Source organism: Notolepis coatsorum, assembly GCF_963971535.1.
Source record: "Notolepis coatsorum genome assembly, chromosome: 19".
Classification (NCBI taxonomy): Eukaryota; Metazoa; Chordata; class Actinopteri; order Aulopiformes; family Paralepididae; genus Notolepis; species Notolepis coatsorum.
Window position 1 is genome coordinate 17,435,422 of NC_140183.1, and position 12,748 is coordinate 17,448,169.

Consider the following 12,748-nt stretch of genomic DNA (forward strand, 5'->3'; position numbering starts at 1 on the left):
TTATGAAGATGCCGTGAGATTTTTGTGTCTCTACTGACTGTTTTTAGTTGACATGTTTTAATAAAAGAACATCAAAAGTCTCAGCCTTCCTAGTCTACTGTCTCAATAAAGAACCTTCTCTCCTGTGTCTCCCCTACTCTGTCTCCCTCTCAGCCTTCCTACTGTCTCAATAAAGAACCTTCTCTCCTGTGTCTCCCCTACTCTGTCTCTCAGCCTCCCAGCTGTCTCAATAAAGAACCTTCTCTCCTGTGTCTCCCCTACTCTGTCTCCCTCTCAGCCTTCCTACTGTCTCAATAAACCTTCTCTCCTGTGAAGAATGGACTGGGGCACTCTCCAAACCAGCACACTATTTCCAGAGGTACATGACACAGTGTTGCAAATAATAGGCCCCACTAAGGTTCATTGTCCCAGTTATGTATTCATATTCATAACCCAGAGACACAAAGCTGACAGAGGCAGGAGCACTCTTGTCGACACTCTTTGCAAAGTACTGCACACACACACACACACACACACACACACACACACACACACACACACACACACACACACACACACACACACACACACACACACACACACACACACACACACACACACACACACACACACACACACACACACACACACACACACACACACACACACACACACACACACACACACACACACACACACACACACACACCGAGCCTACACACAACTGCACACACATCATTTAAGGAATATCTCAGAAAGCCAAGTGGCGTCCGGCGCCTCACCTCTGCCCTCCTGCTGTATCTCGTGGACGATGTCGGAGTAGTTGACGGGCTTCTTGCTGTCCTCGAACACGCTGTCGGTGATGGTGATGTTGGCCTCGTTCAGCTCCGTGTAGAGGCCCTCCACGGCGAAGTAGCATGGCCGGTCGTCCACCTTGTTGTCGCTGAACATCAGCATCACATGCTCCCGCCAGCCAAAGTGCTCGCAGATGCGCAGCGCGAACTTGCCCAGCTTCTTGTGCGTGGGGCCCGTGTTGGTGATGGATGGGTAGATGTTGGCTCCGTCAAAGGCCACGGCCGGGGCGCCCGCCGTCACCATGGGCACGTCCCAGTGGGTGGTGAACAGGCCCACGGGGGACGAGGTGTAGGAGCAGCCCGGCCCGATGAAGGCCCACGGGTCGTGGGCGAACTTGAGGTCCACCGCCATGAGCGGCGCAATGGACTCCGAGCAGACGCCCTCCTTGTCCTCGCTGCTCTTGAAGGCGTAGGTCAGGCGGTAGCCGGGGAGCAGGGTGGGGTCGTCGTTGACGATCCGGATGGCCCGCTCCAGGGCGGGGCCCACGCGGGGCCAGGCCCAGGGGTAGTCGGTGTTCTTCTGCGGTAGGATGACGGCCAGCGTGATGTTCCGGGGCTCCTCGGTGCGCTCGCCGTGCCCCTGGGCGTGACGGTGTGAGCTGTGGTGCCGGAGCGTGGCGCCGGTCTTGCCGCAGAGCGACTGGAGAACAAGGACCAGGAGGAGCAGGAGCTGCAGGGGGAGCCTCCCTCGCTCCCTACGACAGGCCATCCTCTGCCCAGCAGGTCGCCACATCACGACTCCCGTGAATAATTTATCCCAGGGAACTGAAGACACACACAAGGGAGACATGCTAGCATTACTGAAACATGCAAGATGCAAAATGGATTGCATTCTACTACCTGTACATCTAGCTGGCAGGCGGGTTTGCCAACTCTGGGAACAATAATGTACTGTAGGCCACAAGAGCTGCTTTGGTTGGTCATGGTTGAATTCCCTGTAACAACTTTGTTCACGTCAACCCTCTGTGGCCTCCGGATGTTCAGAACATCGTGTGTCGTGAGAGAATGACTCCCTCAGACTGGCAGTGAGAAGACAAGTTGACCTCTTTATGCAAGTATAGGACTGCAGTACGGCGGTTACACGGACCAGAACCTTCTCAAAGCACAGCTTATCAGGGTAAATACCCTGGATTGGAGAAGAAAGAGTGCATTTTAACGTACATTATGAAAACACTCCCGATCTAGCCTACATTATCATAATGGTAATACAAAGACATATTTTTGCCAGCTCAGTGTTTTAACCAGCATCATTACAATACTCTGTAAATTATGTATCTCCGTGGTCTATTCAAATGACCAACTGTTACTTCAAAATCACAGCATCCCAGCTGTAACCAGGGTGGACTGACGAAACTTGTTATTCTCTACCATTATGGGCATAATCCATCTGAAGTCCAGTTTAGTGGCAGCACAGTACCAAAAGGGAGTCACAATCAAGACTGGATGCTAAATTAAGAAACATCAGCGTCCCCTATCCGAGTCAGAGGGGAGAGTGGGGTAGGATGAGCCCGTTTTTACATCAAATGACCTCTCGCCGAGGAAAGGTGAGACAGGAGTAAAACAAGTGCCTCTACACATATTTCAGGATGTTTACTACACATTGAAATTATAAGAATGAAAATGCATCTGCAATAACCCTTTAACTACAGTACCACACTACAGAAGGTTAACCCTTTAACTACAGTACCACACTACAGAAGGTTAACCCTTTAACTACAGTACCACACTACAGAGGGTTAACCCTTTCACTACCACACTACACTGCACTGAAAACAAATTCCACCAGCCTGGCTGGGTGGTCATTAAAGAATCTAATCTAATCTACTCTACAGAAGGTTAACCCTTTCACTACCACACTACAGAAGGTTAACATGTTCACTACCACACTACAGAAGGTTAACCCTTTCACTACCACTACAGAAGGTTAAACCTTTCACTACCACACTACAGAAGGTTAACCCCTTCACTACCACACTACAGAAGGTTAACCCTTTCACTACCACAATACAGAAGGTTAACATGTTCACTACCACACTACAGAAGGTTAACCCTTTCACTACCACACTACAGAAGGTCAACATGTTCACTACCACACTACAGAATTTTAACCCTTTAATTACCACACTACAGACGGTTAAGGGTAAATTGATCCAGGCTAGGTGTCAGTTGATCCAGGATAGGGGTCAGTTGATCCAGGCTAGGGGTAAGTTGATCCAGGCTAGGGGTAACTTGATCCTAGCCAAAGGGTAAATTGATCCAGGCTAGGGGTAATTTAATCCAGGCTAGGGGTAGGGTGATCCAGGCTAGGGGTAAGTTGATCCTAGCCATAGGGTAAGTTGAGCAAGTTGTGTAAACTGACAACTGACTTTTTCAAGTAGAAATCTGGATATAATAAAAGGTGATATATTCCTTTATCAAATAGGACTGAGCAGCACATTCTCCTTTCTTTTAAAAATGGTCTTGACAAATTTTACATTTACAATTTAAATTTGTTTACGTTTAACAATGTGTTAAAGTGCAACTTAACTGCATTTCTTAGGTGTACGACCACTGTAAAGCTGTTTAACATGGCCAGTCAGCTGTTTAACATGACCAGCTATTTAACATGACCAGCTGTTTAACATCATTGTTTAACAACAATGACCAGTAGGCTTCTTCTGTTCAGATCCTTTTGATTTCTGTATTCTAGGTTGAACGACTGGCTCAACGTACCTCAGGCTCAACGTACCCCAGGCTCAACGTACCCCAGGCTCCACGTACCCCAGGCTCAACGTACCCCAGGCTCCACGTACCCCAGGCTCAACGTACCCCCGGCTCAACGTACCCCAGGCTCAACGTACCCCCGGCTCAACGTACCCCCGGCTCAACGTACCCCAGGCTCAACGTACCCCCAGCTCAACGTACCCCCGGCTCAACGTACCCCCGGCTCAACGTACCCCAGGCTCAACGTACCCCGGCTCCACGTACCTCAGGCTCAACGTACCCCAGGCTCAACGTACCCCCGGCTCAACGTACCCCAGGCTCAACGTACCCCAGGCTCAACGTACCCCAGGCTCCACGTACCCCAGGCTCAACGTACCCCAGGCTCCACGTACCCCAGGCTCCACGTACCCCAGGCTCAACGTACCCCAGGCTCCACGTACCCCAGGCTCAACGTACCCCAGGCTCAACGTACCCCAGGCTCAACGTACCCCAGGCTCCACGTACCTCAGGCTCAACGTACCTCAGGCTCCACGTACCCCAGGCTCAACGTACCCCAGGCTCAACGTACCCCAGGCTCAACGTACCCCAGGCTCAACGTACCCCAGGCTCCACGTACCCCCGGCTCAACGTACCTCAGGGCGTCAGGCGTCTGGTTTATTTTACCCCACAGCCACCATTTTGAAAGACATTGCCCAATAGACATTGCCCCAATGCTGTGTATAGTATACCATAAATATATATTTATTCTCACCGCATACATATCTATCTACACCTGTCTGTACTTACCTGTACATAGTCCTTTACTATATATCTATATCTGTCCTACTCTTACTAGTTACGCTGCTGGACAGTATGACTACTACCATACTGTTGATACCTGTATCACTGTACATATTATATTACAACTCTGTACATACAGTACATCTGATTAGCACTGCACAGTAAATTTCACAGAGTAAATTTTACTCAAACTGAGTACATTTTACTCAAACTTTTTACTCAGTTTGAGTAAAATGTACTCAGTTTGAGTACAATTTACTCTGCGAAATTTACTGTGTACACTCAGTACTACTAATTTGTATATTTTGTACCCAATGTAATCACTTGTATATTGCTGTTGCACTTTACTGCTACATTTGCACTCTGGTTAGATGCCAAACTTATTTTCGTTGTACTGTAGCTACTTGTGATGCATGATGACAATACGCTTTATCTAATCTAATGTATATCAAAATAATAATAATAATAATAATAATAATAATAATAATAATAATAATAATAATAATAATAATAATAATAATAATAATAATAATAATAATAATAATAATAATAATAATAATAATAATAATAATAATAATAATTGTAACTGAGGGGTACAATTCCCTGACTGTATTAATCAAGTATGGTATCATTAAACCACTACCGTCTTATGTACATTACTGGCCATACCGTACACAAGTATATCAGATGAGAACTCCTCCACAATGAAACGGTTTCCACACAAGTACTTGTTTAGAATATTTATTACATCAAAGGATACAAATATACTTTATATTGAATGCGCTTATAAGGCAAAGAATGTGCGTAGGCAAGTCAATACTGAATATTAGGAATTATCTAGGGAATAATGGTGGGGGAGTTACTACCGGTTGTAAGCCAGCAGGGGGAGGCAATGCTCTATGCAAGTCAATGGTTCCACAGGGAGCTTCAATAGGCACCTGGAGACATTATATTGCTCCCTGGCTCAGCGGGGAAAGGCAGCGGTACTCCCAGTGTGCGCGCCGCACAGGTGAAGCCGTGGAGTCTCTCCCTGAGACGGGCTCGAGTGATGTCCTCACGGTAGATCCCACACAGCAGCGGGGTAGACGGTTCTCTGCTCCAGCAGCCACAGTCAAAGCAATGAAGAATAATAATAATAATCCTGCCGGAAAGTGGCTCTGCTGGCGCCGGGGAGATCCTCCGGTGCGCGGTGGTCCACGGTTGAACTTGACGTTACTATCCTATTAGCACGCGGCAATAAGTGCTCTATGTAGACGCACAATTACTCACTTCACGTGGTCTTTGACTCGTAATGAAGGCTTTTACTAGCAAATAACGAATGATACGTTGAACAAACGTATTAGGATAAACGCGACTCTATTTGGGGCAATACGAGCCCTACTCTGCCGCACGTTGCATAGTGGGTGAGACGTCACTTGGGTAACTGAACAAGACTGAACTCCAACTCGAACTGAAAGAAACTGAAAAGGAACTAACTCAGTATTCACTGACGCCATATTTATATGTACGGGGAATAATCAAGTGCCAGCCTGCTCACTGTCTCGTAGCCCTGGGCAGAAGCGGGCATGTTGAGACAAGTCATGGCGGTAGCTTTCAAGTCGGCTCTAGGGGTAAGTCACTGGCGCCTGGTGGCACGCCATCCAATAGGAGAATGAAATATTATGGGCTGTAGGCTAAAGGGATATTCCGTGTATATGTACAAAGAATATACAAGGGATATCAAATGATATACAAATACTATGCAATATATATCAATCAATAAATACATATATTCGGTTTAATCTGACCCTTTGTAACAGCCGCCCCCTAATTAGTCCCACCTAATTAGCTAAGCAGAGACAGATTAACCGCACTGTCCACTACTCAATGTCCGTTGTGAGGGGTCGGTCAGTTCACAAAGTCATGGGTCATGGTCGTCATTAGGCGAGTCGGGGAGCCTTGGCGACTCTATCAGCCTCGCCACGGGTCGGTTGTAGGTCCGCCCTTGGCCGAGCACTTCTGCCACTCTGACCTTTCCGTCGGCACCAGTGGTCACTTTGCTTACGCGGCCGGCCGGCCACGCAGCTCGGGGTAGTGACTGGTCTATGGTCATGACGACTGGACGGGATGAAGGGGGGCTTAGGAGGGAGCGGGCCTGAGACTGCTTTGATCTGTGCTTGGCTGTGCTTTCTCCTCCTCCGTCTGTTTCTCTTGTTTGCTCTGTACCCCGTCTGAGGAGGGGCCGGTCCCGGCCGCCCCGTCAAGGAGTCGCTTGGGGTGCTGGGTTCGAGGTCAGCTACGTCTGGAGCGCAGCTGAGGGGGGTGGAGTTCCGAACTCCCTCTGGTACCCACGGTTCTCTCACGGGCCTCTCGCTTAATGTCAATAGCCTCTGCTGTACGGGGGAGAGGCCGGTGTCGCTCGCCTCTGTGTGTAGGCAGCGTGTAGACGTGGGTTGACTGTCAAGTCCGTAGAGGGGGCCCTGGAGCGTCCATCCCAGTCGGGTCTGAACCGCGACTGGGCATCCTTTGGGTCCGACGTGGGCCGCCTCAATTGGGAGAATGAGGTCCGCGTGGTCGGAGCCGATGAGCAGGGTCGGTGTGGCGCCGTCGATAAGCGGTATAGGTAGTTGACGTAGGTGCACATACTTAGCCATCAGCTGTGGGATGGGGTAGGTGTACTGAGACAGGCCTATGTCGTGGCTGGTGAAGACGTTAGTTATACTATACTGCTTCTCGGGCTGGTCCACCGCTGCTATCTTGAAGGAGACCCTTTCACCCTTTATGGTCTTCTGGTCCCTTCTGATGGTGCGTATGGTCATGGTATCTTTGACACCCCGCAGGCCCAACTGGGCTGCTGCGGAAGCGAGGAGGAGAGTCTTTTCAGACCCATCGTCCAGGACGGCGTAAGTGTCCAGGACCTTGTCCTCGTAGCTCAGGAGCACCCTGACCACTTTGAGGAGCACACGGGGGGTCCCGCTATGCTGGTCAATGTGGAGCACTCCTGTGTGTGGTGACGTAGAATCTATATGGTGCGAGTCGCACCGTGGCTCCCAGTGTCTGCCGTAGCAGTCGGGACACCAGGGAGCGGTCTGGTGGAACTTTGGTGCTGGTGCCACCGCCTCGGCATGGTACATTACCGCGACGGGCCCACTCTGTTGTCCTGGCTGACGCCTGTTGATGTCATGCAGGACCTCCAGGTGGGTGCCACCGCACCTGCTGCACTTCTTTTTCAGGCGGCACTCAGCTGCTAGGTGGCTGCGCGCGCAGCGGAAGCAGCGGCGGTGGTCCTTGGTCCACTGACTCACCTCGTCCGTGGTCAGCTTCCCGAAGGTGTCGCATTGGTGCAGCCGATGTTCTCCCTCACAGTACTGGCACTCAATCTTCCACTGGTCCTCTTTCGTCGAGGGGGTGTTGTGGTTCTTGTGTGGTACTGATTCGGCTTGGTGCATAACGGTCACCAACCGGCGGTTATCCGTTTGTCCCCGAGGTCCGAGTCTTGGGCTTGGTCCACTCCATACGAACGTGTCGAGTCGTAGGCTACTGACCTCCCTGGCGAGGAACTCAGATAGGTCTAGGAGGGATGCCTCTGGACCGTTGGGGTCGCGGTAGTCTCTCTGCCGCCTGAAGCGCTCTTGTCGGGCGGGAGGGAGCTTCTCTAATATCCTCTCTACGTTAGAGTTAGCGTACAGTTCGTAGATACCCTTTTCCTTTTGGGACCCCAGCATCCCTACCAGGGACTGTACCTTGATAGACAGGTCATCTAGCGCTCTGTTGTCTCTGGCTGGGGGGAGACGGTCAATGTCTCTTATCTCCTGTATCACATAGTCCCATACGCGTCCATAACGTTGGTCGAGTGCTGCTAGAGCCGCTGTGTATGGGGTAGTAGAGTTGGCATAGGCCAGCGCTATATTGTGCGCTCGGGGCACCTTGAGGTGATTCAATAGGGTAGCATACTTGTGGCGTTCATCAGCTACATCAACCATCATTGTCTCTAAGCACATCCGTAGCTCCGTGTACTGTGCTCGGTTCTCATGGGTGAAGTCTGGAAACGTCGGTGTGCCAAGGTACGATGCCATGGATGACTGGCACATCGGTGAGCGTTGGGGAAGAGGCCTCCTAGGCGAGTCTCCTCTTGCGTGTCGTCTTGGGCTGGTACTTGGTGGGTACCGAAGGTCGGGTACCCAGGTGCTGTTCCTCTGGGCTGACGGTGCGTCAAACTCACCCGTGAGTGGAGTCGGGGGTTTGTAGCGCAGGGCCTCGGGGCTAACTTCTGGGCTGTACTGGACCTCCTGGTCCAGAGTACGTTGCTGCTGGTCGGGGCTGTACTGGGCCTCCTGGGCCAGAGTACGTTGCTGCTGGTCGGCTTGACATTCCTCCTCTTCCTCCTCCTCTCCCTCTGCTAGGACCTGGAGTCTTCTGTTCAGTCTCTCGGCGTGGTCCGGTTCTTCCCGGTTGCTGGGTCTCGTATGGACCGGCCGGGGAGTGGGTTCGGAGACGTGGACAGGATCCTCCTGTTGGCGGGGTCCCGGGTCGCTTCGTCGGGTAGGGGAATGTGTCCTAGACCCATGTCTTGACGATCTCTGAGAGCTCCGTGCGGAGTGAGGGGGTGTTGCCATGGCAACCAGTTTGTCCATCAGCTCCGCCTGCAGCCGGTCGCGCTCTGCCTCGCGCTGGGCATGGGCTGCGTCGCGCGCTGCTTCGCGCTGGGCATTGGCGACGTCGCGCTGCGCATTGGCGCTGGCCTGGGCAGCGTCGCGCTGTGCGTTGGCGGCGTCGCGCTGGGCATTTGCGACGTCGCGCTGTGCATTGGCGGCGGCGTGCTGTGCATTGGCGGCGGCGTGCTGTGCATCGGCGCGGCTTCTCTCAATGTTCTCTTCTGTCTGGAGGCGTCTGGTCTCCAGTCTTATGCGGTCGTCTTCACTCCTTTGTTGCGCCTGGAAGCGCTCTCGCTCGCCTGCAAAATGTTCGCGCTCGCGCGTCTGTTGCGCTTTAAGTCGATCGCGTTCGGTGGAGGCTGCCAGGGTGGCGATGAGTGCTTGCGCCAGCATCTTGTCCGCCGCGCTGGGGGAAGACGCCGTTCGGGGCGATCGGCTCCCGGCAGTACTTGTTGGAGACCCGTTCTCCTGTTGCGTACCGAGGAGATCCATCTCCTGGGTGCGCGTCTCTTCTTGTGGTGGGTCAGGTTCCATCCCGGGAGGGCTTTCTTTATCCTGGAGCTCTCCGGGGACTACCTTGTCGATGTTGTCTGGGGATAAAGTCGTGTCAGTTCCCTCCTGGTCCCCACCGTGAGCTTGGTCAGTTACATTAGAACCCGCTAGGGCCTCTGTTGGTGGGGTAGCCTGGTTGATAGGGTCGGACATAATTTTACTATCCGCTTTAGTTATTTTATCCGTATTTAATTTCCCTTTAAAGCTAGGTATTGGACTGACAGCGTATGCCTCTAGATAGGGAGGTGGCTGCCGTCTGCGCTGCGGGCGATCTAGCTTAGGAGAACCGTTTGTGGAGTGTTCGTCATCGGCCATGTCAATATTAATATTATATTAATATTACGCTAATTATTCTCCGGCTCGAAGGACCAATTGTAACTGAGGGGTACAATTCCCTGACTGTATTAATCAAGTATGGTATCATTAAACCACTACCGTCTTATGTACATTACTGGCCATACCGTACACAAGTATATCAGATGAGAACTCCTCCACAATGAAACGGTTTCCACACAAGTACTCGCTTAGAATATTTATTACATCAAAGGATACAAATATACTTTATATTGAATGCGCTTATAAGGCAAAGAATGTGCGTAGGCAAGTCAATACTGAATATTAGGAATTATCTAGGGAATAATGGTGGGGGAGTTACTACCGGTTGTAAGCCAGCAGGGGGAGGCAATGCTCTATGCAAGTCAATGGTTCCACAGGGAGCTTCAATAGGCACCTGGAGACGGTATATTGCTCCCTGGCTCAGCGGGGAAAGGCAGCGGTACTCCCAGTGTGCGCGCCGCACAGGTGAAGCCGTGGAGTCTCTCCTTGAGACGGGCTCGAGTGATGTCCTCACGGTAGATCCCACACAGCAGCGGGGTAGACGGTTCTCTGCTCCAGCAGCCACAGTCAAAGCAATGAAGAATAATAATAATAATCCTGCCGGAAAGTGGCTCTGCTGGCGCCGGGGAGATCCTCCGGTGCGCGGTGGTCCACGGTTGAACTTGACGTTACTATCCTATTAGCACGCGGCAATAAGTGCTCTATGTAGACGCACAATTACTCACTTCACGTGGTCTTTGACTCGTAATGAAGGCTTTTACTAGCAAATAGCGAACGATACGTTGAACAAACGTATTAGGATAAACGCGACTCTATTTGGGGCAATACGAGCCCTACTCTGCCGCACGTTGCATAGTGGGTGAGACGTCACTTGGGTAACTGAACAAGACTGAACTCCAACTCGAACTGAAAGAAACTGAAAAGGAACTAACTCAGTATTCACCTACGCCATATTTATATGTACGGGGAATAATCAAGTGCCAGCCTGCTCACTGTCTCGTAGCCCTGGGCAGAAGCGGGCATGTTGAGACAAGTCATGGCGGTAGCTTTCAAGTCGGCTCTAGGGGTAAGTCACTGGCGCCTGGTGGCACGCCATCCAATAGGAGAATGAAATATTATGGGCTGTAGGCTAAAGGGATATTCCGTGTATATGTACAAAGAATATACAAGGGATATCAAACGATATACAAATACTATGCAATATATATCAATCAATAAATACATATATTCGGTTTGATCTGACCCTTTGTAATAATAATAATAATAATAATAATAATAATAATAATAATAATAATAATAATAATAATAATAATAATAATAATAATAATAATAATAATAATAATAATAATAAATAAATATGTATTTATATACCCCACTCTTCCCTATGCGGCGGCCAAAATAGGTTTGAATAACATTTTCTTTATAGCCTACCTTAAATAGAGTCGGATTTCTTCATATTTCTTCTGATCCAAGATCCGAGATTCTCCACAGGAGAGGAGAGGATGTGACCATACCCGCGGAAAACCAAGACTGCTGTCAGCTCACACCTGACTCTATAGAAAGCCCTGCGCGGAGCTCTGCTGCAAATGTCAGTTGTTATTATTTTATGATTAAGAATTAATTATATACTGCTATTAGGAAAACGATTAGGAAAGACAACCGTGAAAGAGTCCATTTGTCACAGTTGCCTGGTAGGTGGTATACAGGTAGAACTGTCTATAATTAAGCAAATTAGGGTAAAACTAAAAGACCTTGACGAGTTGGAAACGCTTTGAAACGTTGTCAATTTGCTCCATCCTGAAAGTCGTCCCGGAGCGTTAGAGTTCAGATAATAAACAGATGTCGTTTTTTTTTTTTTTTTTTTTTTTTTTAGAGAATGTACCACTTCATGGCTTTCAGTGGACACATAATTGCATTCCAGTAGGTCGCAACTCCCCCGTGCAGATAATTATAAAGTGCATGAGATCTAAAAAGAAAAAGAAAAGTAAAAAAGTATGAACCTAAAATTAATCCAAAATTAGCTTAGACTACATCTACAACGCAATTATATGCGCAGTTTTAGGCTACGTCTCAGATGAGTGGTCGTTGGTTGTTGTTGTTGCTAGTTCTTCTACTCCTTGTGGTGTTTGTCAGACAGCGGCGCTGCGGCGCGCGGGCGAAGAGGGTTCTACAGCACCGAGGCAGCGCGCGCAGACAGCTGTGTTTGGGTGTGTGTGTGTGTGTGTGTGTGTGTGTGTGTGTGTGTGTGTGTGTGCGTGTGCGTGTGTGTGCGTGCGTGTGGGTGTGTGGGTGCGTGCGTGTGAGTGTGTGCGGCGCGAGCGATGAGTGTTCACCTGATTGGCAGACTTCCGTTTTCTCTGGCGCGAGGGAAGGGAGAGGGCGACGGGAGCGAGGGAAGGGAGAGGCAAACTGTCGCCTTTATCCAACAAATGGTTTCCTCTCTGCTTTGCTGAACAGGCTATATTGAATTGAGCATATTTAACACAAATTAAAATGATAATAATAATAATAACAACAACAATAATTATAATAATAAAACATATTATTATTATTATTATTATTATTATTATTATTATTATTATTATTATTATTATTATTATTATTATTATTATTATTATTATTATTATTATTATTATATTTTTTTTATTTTGATTTGAAATCTTTATTTCGAACATGCAATGAATACAAACAAACAAAGCAAAACACAACTCAATCTACATGTTCGAAAAGGAGTAGGAAGAAGTATACACTTATTTAATCCTACCCCTTTTCCACTACTCAAATGAGTGTACTATTTTAAAACATAAAAAAGAAAAAAATATATATATATTATGCAAAACAAAAAAACAAAAACTATATATGTAAAACATGAAAGAAATAAAATAAAATGTAAACACCTGTGAATATCAA

At 48.8% G+C, this 12,748-nt stretch overlaps 1 protein-coding gene across 1 annotated transcript; it reads right to left on the bottom strand.

Annotated features, from left to right (window-relative positions):
• Window positions 1-714: 714 nt before the first annotated feature.
• Window positions 715-11,678, bottom strand: LOC311246398 (atrial natriuretic peptide receptor 1-like; the record flags this gene model as incomplete). The annotated part of the gene is made up of 2 exons (XM_084336556.1): window positions 11,270-11,678; window positions 715-1,598 (listed from the first exon to the last, which is right to left on the bottom strand). The coding sequence occupies exon 2, from the start codon at window positions 1,564-1,566 to the stop codon at window positions 715-717; it is 852 nt and encodes a 283-aa protein (XP_084192682.1). The 5' UTR covers window positions 1,567-1,598; window positions 11,270-11,678.
• Between the last annotated feature and the right edge of the window lie 1,070 nt (window positions 11,679-12,748).